At 39.5% G+C, this 25,195-nt stretch overlaps 1 protein-coding gene across 6 annotated transcripts in view; it reads right to left on the bottom strand.

The window, feature by feature from the left end:
- Positions 1 to 25,195, bottom strand: part of HMCN1 (hemicentin 1) — a 184,835-nt gene that overhangs the window by 42,978 nt on the left and 116,662 nt on the right. For 4 of the 6 annotated variants that reach the window (XM_085510830.1, XM_085510827.1, XM_085510829.1 and 1 more), the window contains 18 exons: positions 22,685 to 22,798; positions 19,055 to 19,141; positions 18,472 to 18,663; positions 17,605 to 17,778; positions 16,355 to 16,468; positions 14,912 to 15,057; positions 13,992 to 14,142; positions 13,041 to 13,244; positions 12,178 to 12,291; positions 11,198 to 11,385; positions 10,573 to 10,669; positions 7,481 to 7,642; positions 6,327 to 6,440; positions 5,989 to 6,191; positions 5,668 to 5,749; positions 5,398 to 5,529; positions 4,992 to 5,141; positions 375 to 534 (listed from right to left, as the gene is read on the bottom strand). In XM_085510830.1, the coding sequence (XP_085366956.1) occupies positions 375 to 534; positions 4,992 to 5,141; positions 5,398 to 5,529; positions 5,668 to 5,749; positions 5,989 to 6,191; positions 6,327 to 6,440; positions 7,481 to 7,642; positions 10,573 to 10,669; positions 11,198 to 11,385; positions 12,178 to 12,291; positions 13,041 to 13,244; positions 13,992 to 14,142; positions 14,912 to 15,057; positions 16,355 to 16,468; positions 17,605 to 17,778; positions 18,472 to 18,663; positions 19,055 to 19,141; positions 22,685 to 22,798 (2,584 nt within the window). Of the gene's footprint in view, positions 1 to 374; positions 535 to 4,991; positions 5,142 to 5,397; positions 5,530 to 5,667; positions 5,750 to 5,988; positions 6,192 to 6,326; positions 6,441 to 7,480; positions 7,643 to 10,572; positions 10,670 to 11,197; positions 11,386 to 12,177; positions 12,292 to 13,040; positions 13,245 to 13,991; positions 14,143 to 14,911; positions 15,058 to 16,354; positions 16,469 to 17,604; positions 17,779 to 18,471; positions 18,685 to 19,054; positions 19,142 to 19,681; positions 19,829 to 22,684; positions 22,799 to 25,195 lie in introns of those variants that run through there. The other 2 variants (XM_085510832.1, XM_085510833.1) reach the window with 2 other exon arrangements.

Here is a 25,195-nt window from a genome sequence, read left to right as displayed (position 1 = left end):
TTCAACCATCCAAAATTTAATTCCAAACAGACTTTTGAAGAACTCATAATGAAAAGCATCAAGGTCTTTCTTCTCTAAAGGAACTTATCAAAGCTTACAGACCTTTATAAAATTCTATTAATCTGATGAACTTGTGGGAACTTATTAAATGAGAAAGATACCGATATTGTGTATTTCTTAGTACCATAAAAAATAGATGATAAACTAAACTGGCAGATGATGTTCTTAATCTAGCTAGCTCATGACTTAAGCTCTCTTTACACTCCCTTTTTACAGTGTGAAAAAAAAATAAAACTTCTACATTTCCCTTTACAACCTTCAAGTTTTAAATTCTACAAGAAGAGAATTCAATGCCTACTGATTTTTTTACTTGCCTTATTCTTTTTAAGTCGTCACTGGCAACTGTTTTTCCATCTTTAAGCCACTGTACAATAGGTGTTGGCTCTCCAGTAGCGTTGCATACCAGCTGGATGCCTTCTCCCAAGAGGACACCAACCTCACTAGACATTTCAGAACCAACAATACTAGGAGGAACTAAGAATATAGGATGGAGGGAAGAGAAGAGTGATCAGCAAGAGTAATCTAAGCTATAAAAAGTTGCACTGCAGTAGCTTGGAAGTACTAGAACTTATTGTTTCTTCAACACAAAGTACAATATTTTCTAAAGAAGGTTTTGTGAAGATAAATTTAAAGCCAATTTCATCATTCCTAAAAGTCAATAATTTACAAAATTACAAAAAAGAAATATATTTACCATTATATGAAATATCCAGATACCTGCTCATACAAGAATCGCTAACATACATTAATGTAAGGACAAAATCCCAATTCACTAAATATCACAACACACTGTAAAAATTAAATGCCTGTTTAACTCCTGAGCATATGCTTTGTACACAGTCTAATGCTCTATTGCATGAGGACTGCTACCTTGCCCTTAACAACCACATACTTACTCCATCCTAACCAGCAACTATTTTAGTCAGTTCTCCTACAGAAAGGCAGTTGTGTTATCTGTCAAGTAAAGACTAGTCCCACTAGTATGTTTTGAACATTTAAAGCAACTTAAATTTGAACAAACAAGCAAGTTAATATTCAATTCCTAAACTGGGGATAAATGGGCAGGCAAGCTGGGACACACAAAAGCCAATATGAACTTAGTTCTGTTTGGCCTATGATCACTGCCTGTGAGCAGTCATATTTGGACCTGGTGACAAACTCAGCTCACAGTTCCTGCTTCTCTTCCTCAACCAGTGAGAATGCTAGCAATGGAAGGCACCGAGGCAGAAAGTTGTAGATGATGTACAAGAACTGTCTTTAGTCAAATTAATGGAGATGAGTCATCAGGAACAAAGGAAAGCAAAGGTGTATGATGGCTGCTGATGCAAGCAGCCTATCCCTGAGGGATAAGAGGGTATTAGCTGAAGAATTAGCGGGACTCATTGACAGGTCTTTAAACTAGGAACGAAGGGGGAAGGGGGCAAAATAAGGGCTACTGGGGCTGAACGGTTCATTCAAGGGATTGTACCAAACTCCGTGGGCAATGATGGCAGAGTGCAAAAGGAGGGAGTAGGGCAGGGGATGCTGGGGATGCTGCTGTTCTAGCGGATCCTGGATTGCTTATGAAGGTGGTGAGACGGACAGCCCAGCTGAAGTGCCTTTATAATAATGCACAGAGCCTGAGTAACAAGCAGGAGGAACTGGAAACTGTGATGCACTCTGAAAATTATGACATTGTTGCTATCACAGAAACATGGTGGGATGACTCCCACAATTGGGATACTGCAATCAACGGCTATAGACTATTTAGGAGAGACAGGCGAGGTAGGAAGGGTGGGGGAGTCGCTCTCTATGTCAGAGATTGGATAAACTGTGAGGAGCACCCCATGAGAAACAGTCAAGAACAGGTTGAGAGCCTGTGGGTTAGGATTAGAGATGGGACTAATAAAGGTCAGCTGGTATTCGGGGTATACTACAGGCCACCTGATCAAGGGGAGGCTGCTGATGAGGCTTTCTTGCTCCAGATACGTGAGGCGTCTGTCTCACGGGCTCTTGTCCTGGTGTGGGACTTCAACCATCCAGACATTTGTTGGAAAAACCACACAGTGAGCTGCAAGAGCTCCAAAAGGCTCTTGGAATCCATTGATGATAGCTTTCTGGTTCAGGTATTGGACAGACCGACCAGAGGTGAAGCGCTGCTGGACCTGCTGCTCACCAACGCTGAGGAGATCATCAAAGGCTTCAAGGTTGGAGGATGCCTGGGCTCCAGCGACCATGCCCTGGTTGAGTTTGTGATCTCAAGCCATGTAGGCCTGGCAAAGAGCAGGACCAGGATGCTGAACTTTAGAAGAGCAGACTTCAAGCTACTCAAAGGAATGCTGGCCAATATCCCCCGGCGTGCTGCCCTCAAAGACAAGGACGCTGAGGAGAGCTGGCTGCTATTCAAGGATGCCCTCCTGGCAGCACAAGAGGTCTCCATTCCCCTGATTAAGAAAGTGGGCAGGAGAGGTAGAAAACCGGCATGGCTCAGCAAGGACCTGCTAAGAGAACTGAGGGTGAAGAAAGGGGTGTACAAGCTCTGGAAACAAGGCTGTGTCACATGCGAAGAATACAGGGATGCCGTCCGGACTTGCAGACGTGGGATCAGGAAAGCCAAGGCACAGGCAGAACTGAACTTGGCGAGGGACGTGAAAAACAATAAGAAAACCTTCTACAGGTACATTGGCCAGAAGAGACAGGCCAAAACGGGCGTACCTACTCTGGTAAATTTAAAAGGAGAAATGGCTTCAACAGATGAAGAGAAAGCTGAAGTGCTGAATGAGTCTTCACTGGTGGCCAGGATTCTAGTCTTTTTCACGTCCCTAAGTCTTGCACCCCCATACCTCTATGTGGGGACCAAGGAGGTAAATCCCTCCCCACTGTAAGGGTAGAGCAAGTCCGAGAGTGCCTCCTTAGACTGAATGAGTATAAGTCTATGGGGCCAGATGGTGTGCATCCCAGGGTCTTGAAGGAGCTGGCTGAGGTGGTTGCTGAGCCGCTCTCCATCATATTTGAGAAGTCGTGGCTGTCAGGTGAGGTCCTGGATGATTGGAGGAAGGGTCACGTCACTCCCATTTACAAGAAGGGGAGCAGGGAGGACCCGGGTAACTACAGGCCGGTGAGTCTCACCTCCGTGCCTGGGAAAATTATGGAACAGATCCTCCTGGACAACATGCTTGATCACATAAAGAACGAGCACGTGATCCTAGACAGCCAGCATGGCTTCACCAGGGGAAGGTCATGCTTAACTAATCTTGGGGCCTTCTATGATGGAGTGACGGCGTTGGTGAATGAAGGGAAGGCGACCGATGTCATTTACCTGGACCTGAGCAAGGCCTTTGACATGGCCCCCCATCACATCCTCATCTCCAAATTGGAGGGAAGTGGATTTGATGGGTGGACAACTAGATGGATAAGCAATTGGTTGAAAGGCCACGGACAGAGGGTGGTGGTCAATGGCTCTATGTCCAGGTGGAGGCCAGTAACGAGCAGTGTCCCTCAAGGGTCTGTCTTGGGACCGGTGCTCTTTAACATCTTTAAAAATGACATCGATGAGGGAATGGAGTGCACCCTCAGCAAGTTTGCTGATGACACCAAGCTGAGTGGTGCAGTCGATACGGTGGAGGGAACGGATGCCATTCAGAGGGACCTTGACAGGCTGGAAAGCTGGGCTCGGGTGAACCTAATGAGGCTCAACACAGCAAAGTGCAAGGTTTTGCACTTGGGCCGGAAGAACCCCAGGCACCTGTACAGGCTGGGAGGAGTTGTCCTTGAGAGCAGCTCGGCAGAGAAAGACCTAGGGGTCCTGATAGATGAGAAACTTAACATGAGCCAGCAGTGCGCTCTGGCAGCCCGGAAAGCAAATGGGATCCTGGGCTCCGTCAGGAGAGGGGTGGTCAGCAAGGACAGGGAGGTGATTGTCCCTCTCTACTCTGCTCTTGTGTGGCCACATCTGGAGTACTGTGTCCAGGTGTGGAGCCCTCAGTACAAAAAAGACATGGAGATTTTGGAAAGGGTCCAGAGGAGGGCCACAAAGATGATCAGGGGGCTGGAGTACCTCCCCTATGAGGACAGGCTGAGGGAGTTGGGTTTGTTCAGCCTAGAGAAGAGAAGGTTGCGGGGTGACCTCATTGCAGCCTTTCAAAACCTGAAGTGAACATACTCCCAGGAAGGTAGTAAACTCTTCGAAAAGGCTGATAATAGCAGGACTAGGGGAAATGGTTTTAAGTTAAAAGAGGGAAGATTTAGGTTGGATGTTAGGGGGAAGTTCTTTACTAGGAGAGTGGTTAGGTCCTGGAACAGGCTGCCCAGGGAGGTTGTGGATGCCCCGTCCTTGGAGGTGTTCAAGACCAGGTTGGACAGGGCTCTGGGCAACCTGATCTAGTAAAGGTGTATGTTTGGTGGCCCTGCTAGGCAGGGGGGTTGGAACTACATGATCCTTGAGGTCCCTTCCAACCCGGGTCATTCTGTGATTCTGTGATTCTGTGTATGCAGTGTAAGGGTGAAGTTCAGGGAAGCAAGGAATAGAAAATTCCATGACCATTTAGTGTTTTTTATTTGGATTAGGAAAATAATCTCTTAAATAAGAAAATTCCTGCCAACTTTTCTTTCCTATCTGACTAGCTAGGGCAGAAAAACGGAAACAGGTATTACTGCTTCTGAAACTACATGTTCCACACTTTATCAACCATCATGGCTTCACCGCTCAGCAGGCAGGAGGATGTAATCAGCAGCAAATATACACAGCCTTCCCAACAGTTTTCAAGTTTTCCTACCATAAGAGGAGAATAAAATAATATTCTTTTTCATGCAAATTTCTGATTAGCAATATAATCTAACAATTTTCCACACTGCCTGCAAAAGATAGAAATAGTGATGCAGGCTTTCCAGTTCTCATTTACAGAGTCATACTCAGAAATTACTTGATAATTCTCACTGCACTCATGTCTTACCTTGAATGGAAAGCACAAAACTTTTCTGAGCTTGTCCCTCTACATTTGAGGCCACACATGTGTAGGTCCCACTGTCTAAAAGCTGAGAGCGAGCAATCTGAAGCTTGCTTCCACCGGATAGAACGTGAACTTGAAGATGATCTGAATTCTCTGTAAATATTAAAAAAAAAAAAAAAAAAAAAAAAAAAAAGAGGAGTCATTCCAAACAGGCCACAGAAAGTAAATCCTTGAGAATTTTTATAAAAATTTCAAGACAAAGTAAAAAAATTCCAATCAATTAACATAAGAAACTGTCTAGAGACAGATGAAGGAAAAAGCAAAAAAAACAGACTGCAAACAGCATAGCAGTACCCCAAAGTTGAGGGGGGGAGACAAAAGAGCAGAAAAGGACATGACAGAATGTTACCTAGTGGTTTCCCATTCTTAAGCCAGACCAGTGTTGGTGGAGGAATTCCAGTAGCATCACACATGAAGGCAACAGGATTACTGATTGTTTCTATGATCAACTCTTCTTCAGAGCCTTCTATATTTGGTGGCACTGTAAGTTGAATGGAAGCAGTAAGAACAGTTTGCTTAGGAATTATTTTTGTACACTGATTTTGAATTTTATACTCTACATTGTCTATGACATTATAATACATAAATACATACTGCAGATAATGGGGGGTGTGCTCACCGTAAACGTTAAGACGGAAATTTTTATCATCTCTCCCTGCAATATTTATGGCTTTGCACAGGTATTGGCCAGTGTCAGAAATCTAGAATAAAAATAATTAAAAAAACAAAAAACAAAAATCAAACACCTTAGTACATAGATCTTATAGTAATGCTATAGTACAGAGATATTAACAGCCTTTGCCAACTCAAAACTCTTTTCAAAGAATGAATGGCCTCCAACAAATATATCTTCTACATCCAATTAGTTGGATAAACCTATATAGAACAAAATAATCACCTGACAGTAGCAGCAGATGCAGCATCCCACAAACCTACTTACCTCAGCCCCCTTGATTTGCAGTGTTTGCCCATCTGCTATGATCTCCATATTTGCAGACTCTGAAATTATACGCCTGTTCTTGTACCAGGTGATGACTGGTGGTGGGATAGCACTGGCTTCACACTCTAATGTCACTGGGGTACCAACTCTCACGTTGAACACTGTCGCTGAGGTTTCACTATGGTCTTTGATGCTTGGGGGGACTGCAGAAGAAGCTCAGAGTTATTTCAGCCTTAGTTATGTGAAGGAAAAAAACAAAAACAAAAACAACTAAAAAACCCCAAAATACTGCATTTTATCTTAGGAAAACAAGTAAAATAAAAGAAAAACAAACAAACCAAGGACAGTTAAGAAGCTCTTCTTCCAACTTTCCCCAGCCTGGTTTCTTGCAATACAAGTATATTCACCATCATCTGACAGTTTGGCTTGGGGAATCTGCAGAGTCCGAGCACCTGAAGTAAAAGCAGAAGTCCGGAGATTTATTCTATGGTTATGTTATCAGTTTCTGATGCTTTCTTAGAACTGTGTCCCCAACAGATCGAGCACAGGCATTACATTAATCTCAGATTCAAAAAAACACTGCATTGCCATTGCTTCTGGGGGTTTGTAAATCCATTAAAAAAGTCAAAGAATAAAATTTTATGACAGATTTCACTGGTGCTTTTACATCTGAACCACTAATACTCCTTTTAGACCTGTTTATTTTGTGACTGCTAGACCCCTTCTACTAACTTAACTATGCTCCTTTTCCCTACTTCAGTCACTATCCTAGCCTTTCTCCCCTAGTCTCCACTGCTTCCACCCATGAAGCTACTGCCTGTGCCCACATTGCTCATTTGCACAGTGTCTCTACTGCCATTAAGCAGTTTCCACACTGGCACTTCAGTCTATGTTGTAATGCGGACCTCCAGCCACATAATAGCTGCAGGACAGGAATGATCACCCCAACAAGTGATCTGCATTTGATATCCTGGGCAGAAGATATGCAGCAAGAGCAAAAAAATGACACAGATACCATGAAATCCCACTAAGTGAGGAACTCTGAATGGGTAAGGAGATCTCAGAATGCAAGGATTTCCTCCTGAGATGTCAGTTAATCCCATTTCCCACAGAAGTCAATGGAAGAGTTGTTAAGCCTTTGTCAACTAAGCCAGCAGAATTCAACCTAGCCCACATCACTACTTCTGATTGTTTCTTTGGACAGTGAGTCAGTGACTCAACTTCAATCAGTACCTCAGAGAACTTGTGTTACGTGTCTTGCCTGCTAGACTTATTTGCACAGTTCATTTCAGTGCTTTCAGACTTCTAAAGAAGCCCATCCATTGGCCAAAACATCAGTAAATGCTTTAAAAACACAGTAGGTCAAGTGCTCTGTCTACTTACTGAAGCAATATTAAAAATATATGGGCTGCATATGTGGCTGTCACCCTTATCAACACAAAACAGACTGAAGTTGAGCCCAAAGGCTTTAGAAATAATTGAGATTCCTCACCAGGCACAATAAAAGTGTTAGTATTAAAGCTGACAGATTTTCCATTCTTGAGCCAGCTGAGATCAGGAGGTGGAATGCCAGTGGCCTCACAAGTCAGAGAGACGAGATTATTCACTACGACAGTCAAATTCTCAGGATTAGCACCAACAACACTTGGAGGAACTGCAGGGAGAAATGCATTACTAGCATTTACCACTTGACCAGCAAACAATATCCTGCAAAATCCTGATTTACTAATATAAAGCTGAATTGCTGAGCCTTGTTGCAAAAATATTTCACAACTTGCAAACGGATCCTCTGCTTTTTGGGTGAATCTGGAAACCATTTATCTGTAATCCTTCTTCGCATGGGATTTACAAAGCCCAAGCAACCAGTAAGAGATCCTACAATCCCTCATCGAAGTGTTATCAATTTTAAAAGTCTTTTCTCAGAAGACACTTGCCACATAGGGCAGGACAGATTAAATTTTATCTTGCTGAGACATACACAAGGGCTAAATCCCATTTCTTGTTGAGATTGTATTGTTACTGTTCTTTTTGAAATATTTTAATTTCACATTATAATACAGATCCAAACATGCTCCCTTCTGATACAGTCCAGAGTTCTTTTGTTAACAAGAAAAACCTGTCGTGTAACAGCAAGCTAAGCAGTTTAAAATTCCTGTACACATAGAACGTTGTTCAAATGAGTGCATTTTCAAGCTTCCAAGTCCCAATACTGTTAAAGACAAGAATACTTTGACATCTAACCTTCCTACAAGAACTATTTTCAAAATAGTAATTGAACATCTCTTCCTTTTAATAAGTCCCAGGTTTTAGTTTCCATGTTTTTGCAGAGTGAATAATATAAAACACTTAAGAGGAAAGCAAAAGCATGTTCTGGGTTCTACTGGGTGGAAAAATAATTCCCAAGAACATATGGAATCCTCTTCTTCAAAGACAGATTTTTTCATGTATTTCAGACCATATTCACCAGAGATATTTAAACAACATTATTTAAGAAGAACAGCACCAGATGCTCTTTCATTCTTAGTTAAAATTCTATTTCCCCAAAATACATTCCTAAATATACAAACTGTACAATCTTGTCACTTTAATGCTGGTTTCCGTGATGATATATGTGCTTTCTGGCACATGAATGACTCAAAGCAGTCATTAAGCCAAGATTATTGCTCCTCTGTGACGCAACAAGAGGAGTCAATGTAAATGGGAGAATTTAGTCCACATTTTTCAACTTGAAGTAACTGAGAGATATTTCTCTGATCACGAGTATAAAATATTTCACTAAAATAAATGCCAAATTCTGATCTGATGATGTTTTACAGATATTTATATTTATTTACTTGTACAGCTGCTTTCCCACAGGTGTGATTATTGGCAATGAGATTAAATACACATGGACAAATGTAAACTTTTAATTAACTTTGTTTAAACTACATAAGTGGTACATTTCAAATTCTGCAAGCTTCTGCCACACGTGCAGAGCACTGACAAATGTGTCTCAGGTAATCAGCACATATAGACTTACTTGTATGTGCACAAACAATAGGCTCAATTCATAGAAAAAGTTATTATAATGTATTAAAGACATTTTAAAACTAAATGCTTATTTATAGTGTTTTGGAAGGTTTTACTTTAGTTTTATGACTTGCCCTTGAGAAAATGAACGCATTTTTCAACTTATTAAGGAATATTCTTAATGGTTCATTTAATCTTATGAAAGTAGTTATATTTGAAATATGCAAAAGTGCTTCACCTTGGGTGGTCCTTTCCTGACAGAATTAATTTGATTTTTCAAATGAAACTGCATTCAAAGATTAATACTCCTAAGGAAGTAGTATTGCTGAGCTGGAATCTAAAGCATCATACAAATATTTATTTTAAAATAACATCATTAGGCTACGACTATTATAAACAAATACAAACAGTTTTAAATTCAATTCCAAAGTCAAGAAAACAAAACTATTTTAAAAGCAAAGCTCAATCATCAGGAAATTTGGGTAGATTCTAATGAAACTGCTCATTGCAATTCTAATGAAAAACCTCTCAGAAATGACTTAAGGGCAAATTCTTTTCATGACAACACTTTTTTTTTTTTTTTGGCTAAACATATCACTGCATAGAAAAAAGCATTGTAAATTTGTTTAATTTCCTTCATATGAAATACTTATTTCTTCTGTATATAATTCCTTGAATTATGGAAGTACATTCAAATGTGATAGAGAAGATAGCACTTATCTTCTGTCTAGTATGTAATTAGGAGACTAGCTAGCCATGATGTAAAAATTATCCAAGGATAACATGTAGAAGACTCTAGGGGTTAGACTAGAAAATCTTCAAGCCCCACCGACCCAGATCAATCCATTCCATCATGTATCCACAGTACTCTCCACAGTACTACAAAAACAGATAAAAACTTGCTGCCAGCATTCCTTGGTAGGTTTTAAAATGCAACTGTGCTAATGATTTTGTGGGATTAGTGCTTACATGATTTCGAGTTCAGAATGGAAAGTAAAAAGTGGTGTGAAGAATTAGGGTTAACCTTGATACAGAGTATTTATTTATTTATTTTTACAAATACATAAAATGTTTAAGTTTCTTGACTATATTTGTTTTGGGCTTGTTACACCAAATGCTAAAATTTATCTTAACCATGCCTGAAAGCAACAGCAACAAAAAAAAAAAAAAAAAAAGGAACCTTAGAAAGGGAACCAAAGAAAATCCAAGCTTCTACAATGGCTGTATGTTGCATAATGTTTCTAATCACAACTTTCTCAGAAAATACTTTTCATAAAGAAATCAAAACAGGCTATAATCCAACCTGGTTATAATTCATGATTACAGGACTTAGCAAACTACACAGGGTATATGCACAACAATATTCACCTACGTGGCATACAAGTAAAGAGAAGAGGATACCATGGATCAACAGACTTGTATTTGATTTCTAGTACAAGATAATTTCCAGTATGCTCAATAAATTGACTTGCACTCTGCTAAAATAACACATTAAAATTGAACTAACATTAAAAAAACAAAAAACAAAAAAACAAAAAACAAAACAATGGGCAAATTACAGTTTATTATACTTACCATGAACATTCAGGTTAAAATACTTCTTGGCCCTTCCAGCAATGTTTTCCACAACACAGACATACCTGCCAGTATCTGTTATTTGGGAATTCAAAATCTAAGAAAAAGAAACAAGACTGCTGTTGAGATAATACGTGTAAGACAACTTACTGTGTATACATAAAATTGTGGGGGCTCTTCAGAGATCCCCATTTCCCTCTCCCCCCCCAGGCATTTGAGGCTTACAAGCCTACACTGTTTTCTTTGTTTTGTTAAGGCCTTTGCAGTGTTTTGAAGAAGTCTATCTGAGAATTGATGCAACTTCCACTGATGCTACTGCTTACAGGATCTCTTCTCTAAGTCTGTACATCTCAAATTCCAGAAAACTCGATGTGCTATCTTTCACATTAAGTACACTGAAAATTAATAACAAAACTACTATTCATAAAATATTTGGAATAAAAAAAAAAAACCCAAAAAAACATTCTATATAGTTTTTTCTATATAGTTTTTACTTTTTCTTTTATATTGTAGCCCTATGTCATGCTATGAAAACATATCTGCTCTTTTTTTTTTTTTTTGTCCTTATCATTGATTTTTATTTGTAATGCTAAATATCTCTTGAAGATTCACTTAGAAGATTCACCTGCAATCTTCTTCCATTGGATGAAAAGCTATGTTTGTCATTTTCTGCTAGGAGGTGGCCATCCTTCTGCCAGGTGACACTTGGAGAAGGACTGCCGCTTGTGACACAGTCCATCACTGCGACCCTGTTCTCAAGTACATTCACTTCTTCAGGCACATCACCATCTGCTCCACTGATAGATGGGGGTACTACAAAAGAACAACACATTGTAAGAATGCTGTGACTCAGCATGTCCCTGCAGAATTCTTTTTAAGATATCAGAGCATGTGTTTGCAGAAGGAAATGGTGAAACTCTCATTGAATACACTGAAAGGTAATAAAATCCCAAGAATACTTCAACTAGAACGAACCAAGGAGACTGCAGGAGAAATATGTTTATTCACAGCAGCCATAAAGAAGAGGGGAAAACTTATCCTCCAGCCAGTCAGTCAAGTTCCTTGATCCCAGAACGAAGGAGGATTTCAAGGAGAATCCTCCTAACAGTAACTCAGTGCTTTAAGCGACTGATATAAAGGTAGAGAAACAAACATATCCTCAGGCAAAAACCTCATCAGATGGTGCAAGGAACTTACAAAAGCTTTCTGTGCAATATTTCAAAATAGATCAAAATAGATCATGAAGAATAGACTCTGCTGACATTCAGTGGTTTATCTGAATCATAAATTCCCTTATGACTAAGAGTTTTGACTAAGAGTTTTGCAGATATTTTAGAAAATCAGGGAATACAAAAATCTAGTATAAGTCAGATTTTTGAACTGGAAAATGGTTAGGGAACAAAAGAAACCAAGATAAAAACAGGACTTTGATATAAACTTCTCTTTACAGTCAAGTGTGGTAGTACTACTGTAGTTCAGTTCTTATCACAATAACCCATAAACATACAAAAATAGCAATGTTACCACCACTTTCACATCACTCTATTTCTACAAAATTAGGATCTTACATAAATATATAAAAATAAGAAAAGCAGGAAAGCTCACAGAGCACATGAACATCATAGTGAATGGAATCCTCTCCAGCTTCATTTACTGCCATGCACATGTATCTTCCAGCATCTTCAGCCTGCACTCGTGGAACCTGTAATACATGGCCTCCTGGAAGGGAAACACATTCATCATTTACATTAAATTTTTTTTTTTTTTAAATCAAGCAGTTTCCATCATTTCTATAACATATTACACTAGCAACCTGAGCAAGCAAGCAAGCAATGAATGGCCAGCATTTATCCTGAATTACAAGTCGTTAAGGACTATTATTTCCTAGCTACTTTCTCTACTGGCCAATACTTGGAATTCAGGAATGTTCATACTGAAATGTTAGAAAAGGGCAGTTAATTCCATGGGAAAAGAATGATGTTCCTCTGTAATAAGGAGGAAGGCAACATCCCCACCATAGCACTTCTTTACACACCCCATCCAAAACCACCCACTGCACAGAAAGGCCTCCCTTTTTGTGCTCTCAGCATTGTTAAGTACCTCTCTCTCTTTTCCATGTGAGGTTAAGTAAGCGTTCATGGTCATTCTGCTACTGTAATATTTTTATGCCTCTGTCCCTAGTTGAGAGGCTTTCCGACTTTAACTGTGATTAAAGAAATCAGGAACATACCAGGGAGAAGATACTTTATTTTATGTTTCAACACCATGCTCATATACACACTATTTTAGGAACTACAGTTTAAATGAGTAAAGGAAACAGCTTGCTTAAGTCTGAGCACTGGAAAGAAGATTCTCCAGTCAATAAAGTCTAAAAGAACATTAACACAATGCGCTGAATGGGAAAAGTTATTAAAATGTAATTGCTAGTACTAACGCCATTTCTTAAGGTCTTAGTTTGACACACTCACCTGGTAATATCAGTACTTTATCGCTAGAGCTCAGAGGATAGCCATTTTTATACCATGTAAGAACTGGAGGAGGAACTGCATCAGCCTCACAGTACAACGAAAGGGAATTGTTGACAATCACATCTTTATTTTCTCCACCTCTTCCTCTATCTACCATGTTACCAGCTTCCCATTCTCTATAAGGCTTTTGGAAACTAGGAGGAACTTTGATCAAAGATGGAAAAAGTTAGAATTTTACTGCAGAAATTACTAGTTAGGAATTCAAGAGATGAAAAAAGAGTGTAGTTGTTTAATAGCAAAAATAAAAATTAACTGTATTAGATTAACCTCCCCCCATCTAGATTTCCCAGGAAATTTCTAGTTCTTTTCATCAGAATGAAAAATTGAGCAATCCACTGAACATCTTCTGAAGGCTAAAAAATAACAATGTAGAGAATCTGTAACAAAACACAGAAGTAATTATTGTTGATTCATACCCTAAGTAGTAAACCAGTTGGTTTCAATTGAGTTCTAATTTTGTCTAAATTTTGAGAAATGACTAGTTTTTACAGTATGCTGTGTGAGTGTGCACATGCTTGTACTTACATGCTGTCTAAGTACACAGGATGCTAACGTCCTGGGCCTGTAAGTACTCAATACGGGTAATAAAAATATGACATCTCAACTGCATAAAAAAAAGACTAGCTTACAATAAGAGGAAGATCAGTTATGACATCATTCCACTAACTTCAGAAAATCTCTATCTGTCACAACTCCTGAAATAATCAAATCTCACATTTCTTAAAGCTGAACGAAACGTACGGGTAGCAAAATCACACAGAACACAAGGATTGAATTAGACCAGGAAGAACACAAAACTATACATAATTTCAACATCCTAGAACATTAAAAAAAAGGTCTCAGACAACAACAACAAAGATAAAAGCATTTTATTAGCTTAACTCTGTTTACCTTGTATATTTATATCAAATTCCACTTCATCCTCTCCAGCAATATTGGATGCCAGGCAAGTGTAACGTCCAGTATCTGAAACCCGAGCCTCTGTAATCTGCAGAGTATGGCCACTGGCTTGGATAATGATACGATCATTTGGTTTAAGGGGCTGTAATGTAATTTGACACATACATTATTAACACTAATTAGAAGTAGTCATATTTGCAGAAGCAATATGACATTACGTCTCCTGGTCAAATTCAGATGGTTGTGTGACACCAGGCTGTTTCTGCACATGCAATAGATTCAGAGAGAATTTCCTCCTGCAGAGCTGCACCTGTCTGCCACGCAAGGGCTTGCCAAAAGCCAAGGAAGAACTGCTCTGTTCTCCCGCCTGACAAAAGAGTGGCAATGCTTTTGTTAATTACAGCCAATTAAAGCAAGTACTAAAACTGCTCCTTTTTCAGGGTGAGGCCACTGAGAAGGCTGTGTGTGGCAGGAGCTTAAGGAGCCCTGCCAGCACCCAGCGAAAGGGTCTGCAACTTGTACAAGGGCAACACTACAAGGAACTAAATGCAGGGCTGCTCTGCATTTGGGGAACCCAAGCAAGAGCAAAGCTGCATGTGGAAATGCCACAGGGTGCTGCTTTCAGGCAGGGCATTCCCTCCTCAATACACAAGCCACAGCAGGCCCTAGGAATGCCAGCTCTGCTGTTACTATTGCACTATCAAGCACCCTGAAACACAAGTGACCACTTGCAGAGATTTGGTCAACAGCGAACTAGATATGAGGTGTTTTTCCACAAGCAGGAACAGAGGAGAGATGAATTCCTGATAACTTCAGCATTATTTTAAACGCCCAATAACAGTGATAATAAAACTGCAGCTTTTTTTCTGTAGGGAAGCCACCCACTAGAAGTAAATAAGGTTGAGACTGGCCTGTCCATCCTTGTACCAGCTGATGGCAGCAGCAGGAACGGCATGCACTTCACACTCCACAGAGAGGCTATGGTTGATTTTGATCTTCATCTCCTTAGGGGAGAGACCCATCTCTGGGACATTCCCTCTGTTAATGGTGGGTGGAACTGCAAGGAAATAGGGGGAGGGAGAGAGACCTTCTTGAGGGACTGCCTTATACAGCAAATAAAAATTAAATGGGAAAAGGGAAAAGACAGACAATAACTTGAGGAGAGCAAGTGCATTTCCCTTGTAATTTGCCTCTTTCCCACAGCTGAGCAAAGGCAATTCAGCTGCATTCAACATTTTTGACATAGAAAGTTACCAGAGCCTTACCTAGCCACAGTGCTCTGTTACATGTTTGGCTTGAGTTCTACAAAGCTCAGTGCACTGCAGTCTTTATAAAGCACTTCAATGTAAACAAATGTTCTCAGCAACACACGTTTGAAGTCCACACTCAGATTAGGTGGTTAAAATTCAACATTTCCATTCCACTAAAACCTCAACATTGTGAAATCTTGTTTCTTTCTGAATCAGAATGAACACAGCATTTCAAAAATTTTAACCAACCCCATGCTGTGGTCTCAAAATATCTTTTTAATTACTATAAATGCTTTCAAAGCATTTTCCATTCTTTTTTTCAGTGGAAAGTTTTAAATTCTCTCTAATGCTGACAGTACTGTAATAACTGACAGTTGGAATGGCACTGGCAAGGGACCGGGTGGGAATGTTATGTTGCTATATTGTCAGATTTCAATTATGAACTCTCCACATTATTCCAAGTCCAGAGGGGCCTTATTAACAACATCGTGTAATTAAAATAACAGTACAGTTACTGTAAGGGCGCAAATCAAACTCCAATTCAAACTGAACAGTTAGCAATTTCAAAGCAAGAGAGATGAGAAGCCATGCTGACTGAGCCTGTAATGAAAAAGCTTGAGTATTAAAACATAATATTAAGCACAAATGCCCAGATTACAAAGTGCTGTCAAGAAGGCTTGAATGGGAGAGCTTTTGTGCACATACTAAAATCGCCTGCTTTACCGTACTCCTGCTTTATGTACATTTACGTAATGGAAGTTTTCCATTAGAATTTTGTTTTTCCAAAATTCAGATTCTCTGCTCACACCTCCCATGGTGCTGCATTTGTCTGATCAACCACAACCATAATCAAAAACATCTCAGAAGAAACTAAAGTGCATCATTTCTTAAACATCTTCCCCTGGATGGTACACAGATTTTTGGCTTAAGAACAGCACTTGTAAAGGATACAACAGCTACGTTTTCCAGTGCCTGTCCTAAAGCAATGTCATGAGCAAATGCAGTTGCTTCCTAAAATAACTAAGAGAAATCCTTTTGTACACCAAGACAGGTAACACAATGAAAAGAACTCAAAAGCAATTAACAATGGAAGCATTTCCTTACTGTAGACTTTCACTTCATAGTGTTTCAAGGTTTCTCCAGCCTCATTTGTGGCTATACAGGTATATCTTGCAGCACTGTGCTTCTGAGCACTTAGAATCTGCAGGGTTCGACCACCTGCCAAAAAAGACCACTCCTTAATAACATTTAAGTTATAATCCTGCTGGCCTATTATTCAAATGATTTTGCACATACTTCCAAATACCTTGGTCTCCGTTGTGCTCTGTAATAAATTATTAGCGCATAATCTCCAGGAGAGCTTTGGATCACAACTCCTGTTGATCATGGGCTTCTTGAAAACTTGTTAAAATTGATTTTTACAAACAAACAAACTTGTTGAAGATGTTTAGACAGAAAGGAGTGACTTAGGATTCTGTACTTCATTCACAGGAAAAGGAAAGCAGACATTAGCACTGAAACAAAACAAGTGCAGACTGTTCAACATAAAGTGTCTGAACTGCTTTTCTTCTTTGGTGTAGCATTTAATACAACAGAGATCCATAACTTCCTCTAGAGAACTGATAAAAACAACAGCCACAATGTGACAGTGTTAAAATAAATGATCAGCCAGATTTAAGACTTCAGTTGACCACTACAACACTGACATTCATCATTTGTATTTCCATAGGATTTATTTATGTTGTAGATTGCCTGAATTCTCAGTGATGAATTACAATTTAATTTAGCTGTAGCTCTTTTCAGACTATGGCCCTAGTAATTGCCGCCCCATTCCTTGCTATCAATGCTAGCACCACTCCTCCCCTGAATGGCTGCAGTTAATAATGCTAAAGTGCTTGTTCACTATACTACTTCCATATTTCAAGACAAGATTTTTCCTTTCCTCCACATTCTGGGTACAGGAGGTAACAATTACTCCACAAATTAGAAATAGCAAGCTACTAACTACATGGAAAACAAAAACACCACTACATTCTTTTTCACTAGCTTTGTTGTTTTCCTCTTGCTCCATCTATTTCCCCACTTAATTTTAAGTTATTTACATTCATTAGTAACTGCAATGAAATTGTTTGCAATCATTTATCTCTACAGAACAACAGGATGAATACCTGAACACAAATTAAACATAAGTAACGAGTCAGTTAGTTGTGAAGCACTTAAAGAATGGAATTGGAAGTACAAATACAGTACAAACGTACTTCCTAGAAATACATTCTTTGATTTATCAAAAAAGTTTTGTGACAGTCAGTAAACAGTAGAATTATGTTAACTATCAACAAGAACAAACAAATTACCTGGCAAAATGTGGATATTTCTGTTTGATTCTAAAAGATTACCATCTTTCAGCCAGGTTATTGTAGCTGGAGGATATGAATAAGCCTCACAAACAAGAGATGTTGGTCTGTTGAGGATAACCGTGACCTCTTCTGCACTTGCATGGCTATCTGCACCCACAATGGTTGGAGACACTAGGAGCAACAAAATCATTAACAAGAGGAAGGATTCCTGTGAAAAGCCATTTTTCTGTTCAGTCTAGAGATCTAGTTTCTGCCTCAGGTAGCTGGGAGGCAATCCTAGCAGATGCAGTGAGACCCAGGACCAGACAACATTCATTCAGTTTCACGTTTTGTCCTATAGACAACAGTCAGCCCATGTCAGTGGACTCCATGCACCCCTAGCTCTTGTCTAAGACAAGTCACTGGGAATACCACAACTTATTGCACAGCAGCTGGCAGTCACTGCCTGATGATCCTCTGAGCAGCAGAACTGGCAGGTACATGCCCAGGAAATGAGGATGAGGAAAACAAACTCGCTATTGTTTTCATTTGGTTATGCAATAACCTTCATGAAAGAAAGCAAACTGCAGATGGTTGCAGTTCTTACAAAAAGTAACAACTGAAAAGTACTCATGTACTCCCTTCCACGAGCCCATGTACAGGCCTGCTCAATATCCTGTTACAGCTCTGCCTGTTCGAGCTCTATAGTGGTTAAAGAACAGAATTGCTGTTTCTGTTCACCTAAGGTTATTTATCACTTACTCAGCCATTAAACCTTAATCAGTCATACAACTATTTTAATTAAAAGACTACACAATCCCAAGGTGATTTTTTTTTTTTCTGAAATTATTATTTTTTCTGCAAGAGCCAGAGTAGCTGCCTTACCAAGTACATTAAGACTGTAACTTTTACTCTTATCTCCAGCTGTATTGGATGCAACACATGTGTATCTTCCTGTGTCTGAGACTTGAGCATTGGTGACTTCCAGGAAACGTCCACTGGACAGAAACTTGTGATCTTTGTCCTCCATTAGAAGCTGCCCATCCTTTACCCAGGTGATCTGTGGTACAGGATTCCCTTAATGGAGTAAAAAAAAACCTGCAAATATTAGCCGTTGCATAGCTTCAAGGATATACCAAGGTTTCTGAATAACAGAAAAATACAGTTTTGAATGGGTTTTTAGAATATATCCTTTAGAGAGAGGTTCTGAAATACACATTCTACGCCTTTGAACCTCCTGAAGGTATACCTCCATTTAAATTCTACAGGAGAATAAATGCACATCATCTCTTGTTTCCATTTGATGCAACCTTCACAACAAGATGTGCCTACTCCTGCCACACACAGGAAGTCTAAACCAGGAATTCAGAAATTCCACTCGAGTGAAAATTGTACTCAAAACACCCTGGTCAGAACCAGTGAAAACTGAGACCACAGGATGAGTAAAAGTAATATAGTATAAATTTACCTGTCACTTCACATGTTAAAGTAACATTGTTCTTCTCTTTCACTTTCACATCTTCCTGCTTATCTTCATCCACAATCCCTGGAGGCACTGGAATCATATAAGGAGACAACATTAATTACTATTTACAAACAACCTAAACACAGCAAAGGTTTATGTGTCAGGGTATACTTCTCTTATGAACTTAGATCAACAAATGGCTCAGATCTACCAGAAACAAGTCCAGATGTGAGACAGCGTAGTATTGCCCTGCTAGAACAAATATACCTCTTTTCTGCACCCCTTAGCATACTTGTTCATCAATAGGACAAGAGAGGACCACGGACCCTGAATGGACTCACCTCACTGCCTCATGTCTTGAGAGCTAGATAGAGATTTGGGGTGCTGAGGTGTATTCCTGTATTTCTGAGTATGGTCAGCAGTCGCTTTTATAAGCTTGTAAGCAAATTTCTTCACTTGCATTAAGGAGCAAGTGATTAATTTGCTCAAAATAATGTGCTTAAGTTTAAGAGTTGTTTGTTTCCCTCTATTAATTGAAAGCATTCATCTAGAACTGTAGGGAAATAATTTATTTTTAAAAATTGGACAGAAAAAGCTTGTCTGCTCACACACCACATGTTTTTTACTTACCAGCACGCTCAAAGCAATACATCAGATTACCAAGTGGATGAATAAAGGCAGAAATATGTTTGATTCAAATACAGCTGCCATACAGTCAGCTGAACACGGCTTTACATGGTTTTAAAGGCATCTTGCTGCAGTATAAATCATGTTTCTCTGACAAAATAAAAGATAACACCATATAATAAAAATAACTATCCACATCCCAAGCAGCTGCGTAAAAGAAAACTCTTATTGTACGACTGACCACTTTGCTTCCAAAGAATCCTGGTCACTAGGACTATGTGGACTAATGCATTATTGGATGAGAGGGGCCAGACTGTCAGTGTGCTGGCAAGGAGTCTCTCAGACCAACAAACCTTCACATCAACTATTTCTTTCAAAACAGAGACATTTGTAGATTCAAGACAAAGTAAGATGGAACCAAAAATGGAATAGACGTGAAGTGCTATGCAATGAAAAGGAGGCCTGTAACTCTAAGAAAGTAACCCAGTCTCCAAGAGATTTTGGAAAGCTTTATAACAAAACTGTTGGACTACACAGGCAGACAATACTTCTAAATAACAATGTAAACTTTTAACCTAAATAGAAGGCCTATTAAGAGAGGAAGTAAAATGCATTCAATGCATCTTGACCTACCTAGAACTAAAGGTTTTGATAAATAAGAAGCATTATAATATGCAAATTCATTCTCAGCAGTGAAAATCAATATATTATATTGAATCTTCCGCTAAAATACAAGCTTGAGTGAAGAAGAAAAAATAAAAAATGTTTAGAATTTCACTTGATGATTAGAATGGCAAAGGTGCTTCTTCAGATGGCTAGAAGTATATATCTGTACAGGACACTCGGTGAGAGTAGCAGTAGCAGAACACTGCATGCAGGAAGATGTGGCCAGTACTGGCAATCTTATGAACTCGTGATGCAGTTCTGACCAAATTCCTTTCTGTGACTGTATAAGCAATGCAATACAGACTTGAACAAACATTCTAGTGCTCAGTCACAACAAGACAAAGATACTTCAATGGGTGGAGGAACTAGACAGGAGAAAATTATAATCTAAGATCATAAAAGTCAGGATATAAGACCGGCAGGAAGTTATTATCCATAAATAAACAGAGCAACTCATCACTTAGGCCCCACAATAATATAGGAGGTTGTCAGCATATTAATTTCAGAATCAGACAGGGTCACAGCAAACATTCTGCAAATGCAGAAGTACTACGCTAACCAAGGTTGCCTGAAAACTGTCTGGTCTGTTGCACTTCCTACCCTAATTCAGACAACACTGTGATATCTCTGTATGGTTCTTATTTACAGGGAGGTGGTGTCACACCTCCCTGTAAATAAGGCCACACTCCTGTAACTTTCCTCTAGAAAGACAAATTTTGGGGGGAGAGAGGGAGGATAGGGAAGAGGAGATTGAACAGTGGGATTTTTCACTTAGCCCACTTGAAATCACCTTCACAGCGCATTTTTCTCTTCAAGTCAACCAAAACTTGTACAAAATCCATGCAAGAGAAATTCCCAGAACCCTCTTGAATACCTGGCTACTAAAACATTCCAAAGAAAACTGTACAATAAACGTTTTTCAGTGTTTATCCACCTCTTCCATGCTACCAGGCTTACATTTCCATGAGCTCATCCAATAAACATGAACAGATATGAACATAAATTATCACATAGAGAAAACAAGAGAAACTGCTAACACTCAACACCTTAGAGAAAAAAACCTTTAGGCAAATTATATACAATAATGCCACAAGGCACTTTATATCAGTCCTGTTAATTATTGATAGAAATAATAAATAGCCACTAAACCAAAGAGCAGTCCTTTCTGAGGGGGAAAAAAATAAAAAATAAGTAATGTAAAGGCATTAGACATTGAAGGTTTTGAACAGCCGTCTAAAAACCCTGCTGAGCTTCCATAAAAGGCTAGGATCACCCTCTACACTTATCTTACACACTTTACGGTACCAATCAGAGCATTTAATTTCCCTGCAGGTCCTGGATTTTTCTCTACATCTTTGTTGCAACAAACTACTGCCATCACAAAACTCAGCTGCACACTTTTATACCCGGTGCTGCTTAACAGTGCTGGTCTTAATCATGAGTTGCACCCTTCTGCTTTCAAGCATGTGGTACAAGAAATTCACAGATTTAGTTTAACATGGCTATCATGGGCTGTAGTTTTGTCTTGATTTCAGATCAGCTTAAGGTTTAGATTGGATGTAAGGGGAAAGTTCTTTACTATGAGAGCGCTGAGGTGCTGGAACAGCCCAGAGAGGCTATGAATGCCCTGTCCCTGGAGGTGTTCAAGGCCAGGCTGGATGGGGCTCTGGGCAGCCTGGGCTGGTATTGAATGTGGAGTTTGGTGGCCCTCTGTGTGGCAGGGGGGTTGCAGCTTCGTGATCCTTGGGGTCCCTACCAACCCAAGCCACTCTGTGATTCTATTATTCATGTCATCTTCCTTTCAAGTAGAATGCAAACCAGCAGGGAACCAACCTGACTAAGAACAAACCTGGCCAGGAAGAAAAACAAAAACTCACTTTTCCTATAATGCAATTCACTTTGTTTATTTCATCCAAGGGATAATGAATCTTTGAGCAACAAGAACCTGAAGAGAAGGTGGAAGTCTGGCTGCCAGTATCCCCTAAACTTTGATCAGACTGAAGCAGTAACCTGAAGCCAGAGGTACAGTGACTTAGCACCTTATTAGAAAAGAAGCAACAAACCACCAAAACATACATAGCTCCTACTCATTCTTAATTATGTATGAAGAATCCTAAGTTTTAAGAACTTCTTACAGTTTTTAAAAATACAGTAAATCCACACATAGAAGCAATTTTATAACTTTATAACCTCATTTTCAGATCATGTTATTAGATGCACTTCCCCCCCACCCACCCAAGGGTATATGTTTTGTTACACTCATTTTTATAACAACAACAAAGCATAGGACATTGCCTTACTTTTTCTTCTTCTACTGCAGCAAAACTATCACATTCTTACCTAGAACAGAAAGGTAAAAATCCTTCTTTGCTTTTCCTGCAGCATTGGACACCACACATGTATAGTGCCCTTCATCTGATGCAGTCGTATGTGTCAAACGAAGCATTCTACCTCCTGAGGCCAAAAATGCACAATTATTAAAGCCCTGCAATACACTCCCAAATACATTCTCTAACTGGAACTAGTGCAGACAATTTGGTATGGTTTGGTAAAATTTACAGGCATATTCTCCTCTTTTTTAATGTGCTTAGTTTTGTTGAACAAGCAGTAAGAGAAACTGACTGACCATACTCCTGCTTCTTTCATTTCTCTGCTTCAATCCTAAGTATTTATAGATTTGCATTTAACATTCATAAAACTATTTTTTCTACTCAGTAACTTTCAAAATCCCCCTCCCCCCCTTTTTTTTCTTTCCAAATGTTCAAGTGAACTTTGATACATTCAGACATCTGTCAAGAAATTAACCAGGAAGTTAACAGATAACAGTTAACTTGATATCACTGAAAACTTTGAGACACATTTACAGAGCGCATGCAGAGAAAATTCAGCCTGCAGGACAGGTCCCTCAGACTGCACATAAATATGCCGGGGGTACACATACAACTCATCTGATTGGTGCATAAACTTTGGATACAGCAGACAGACTACGTTTGCAGAAAGGAGGATTTGTGCTCATACTTCTGTACAGAAAACTGTCACAGAATCCAGTCTAAGAAAGCAGGATTTTCACTTATGTGAATATTTCACTGTACTGAGAATCTAGGTGACTACAGAGGAAAAATAATTAAGAGGAGAGAGGGAACATACAAAAATAAAGCTATTTTATAAACACATAATTTTTAAATATGTTTGATCAGAGGATCAAGAACATTGACCTAGAAGAGTAACTTCTCTTTGCTTCTTTTTTTTTTTTTTTTTTTTTTTTGGCAGAAGAACAGCAAAACAAGCATCAATGAGCATTTAATTGTAAAAACAAACATAGTGGCCAACCTTCAGTCTCTTCCAGTCTTTCATCAGCGGCTCTCACATTAGCAATCATTACCACACAGGACATTACATGTGAACTGTGCATCTCCTGTCTGCAGACCTCTACAGAGTCTCATAATCAGGATGTAACCCAGAAATTTACATTCCTGACCTTGTGCTTTGAAGGAAGAAACTGCTTAACCTGGTTGATAGATGTGCCTCCAATCAAGAAATCACATCTACTGGAAGGAGTATTTTGCAACTAAGGAAGGATTTCCACACATTAAAATCATCTGCAATGCCAAGTATTTTTTCCCCAATCAACAGAACTGAACTTATACTTGGGCAAAGTATTTTACCTCTCAGCATTGGTCAAAGAGGGATTTTTTTTGTTTTTCTTTACAGCTGTACAAACACAGACTCCAACACCATGCTGGTCCCAGCTCACTACCACAAGGTGTAGTTTTCTGAAGAACTACACAAAAGCACAAAACTTGCTGGAAAACAAAGCACCAAGTTCTGGTCTGTTTCCCACTACAGCTAACATTCAGAGACAATAACACTTCTTTGTATCTCATTCATCATGACTCTGGAGTCTGGGTGGTGATACTAGTGTGGGTGTAGAAAACAACAGGCAAAAGAGGGACAATCAAGCCTACAAGACATGACTTTTGTTGATGGCAACTGTGCACCAAAAGGAATGTGTACCAATTCAAATGGCCAGGTTTGCACAGTACAGTCATTCACCCCTTTCAACAGAAGAGGTTCTTTCAGCAGAACATAGGACTACCTATGTCAAAAGCTACAGCAATGGGGGAAAAAAGTGCTGACAAATTCTAGCTTCAAATTCAGGCTTAGTCAAGCTTCTATGTACCTTTTAGTTCCTTTACCTCTGATAGTTTTCTCATGTTCATGCTATAGGATGGTTTGGTGGCTACAGTAGAATACTAGAAACAGAGATTTCTAGCTGTGAGTGTGTCATGGTTTTATAATTTTTGCTATTGGTATTTCACATCATAACATCACGTGGAGCAGAGAGAAGAAAACTACACGTCCCAGAGGACCTCACAGTCACAGAGGGAAATACATCATGGAAGTGACACTCGCTCGCTCTCTCACTGTCGGGCAGCGGGTGTGGATGTGCTTCCAAACCGTGGTGCCTTCAATTTCAAAGTAGGCTTCTCAGTCTTCAGAAATCTCTCTCTCTCTTATTTTACTTGATTTATTAGCCTCAATTTCAATTAGTCTGTATTATAGTGTGTTATCTTGCATTCCGATATAATAGTTAGTAAAATAAGTTTTCCTTCTTAGATCGTTGCTGCTGCTCTGTTTTGTTTTCCCGAGCCCAGCTCACATCTCCCTGCCCCTTCCCCTTTTCCCTTCCCACTTCTGGGGTCAGGGGCCCATGGGCCTACTGCCCCGCTGTCACGTACATAGATTGATCTAGTTAGCTCTGTAGTAGAGTGGCACTTCCAAAATCAAAGAATCGTTCCAGTTGTTGTCCTTACATTTCAGTTATAGTCAAATACTTAATTACTTCTACAC

The sequence above is a fragment of the Coturnix japonica genome, chromosome 11 (genome assembly GCF_054131305.1).
Source record: "Coturnix japonica strain WE chromosome 11, WE-NBRP24, whole genome shotgun sequence".
Lineage (NCBI taxonomy): Eukaryota > Metazoa > Chordata > Aves > Galliformes > Phasianidae > Coturnix > Coturnix japonica.
This window is presented reverse-complemented; position numbering and strand designations above follow the sequence as displayed.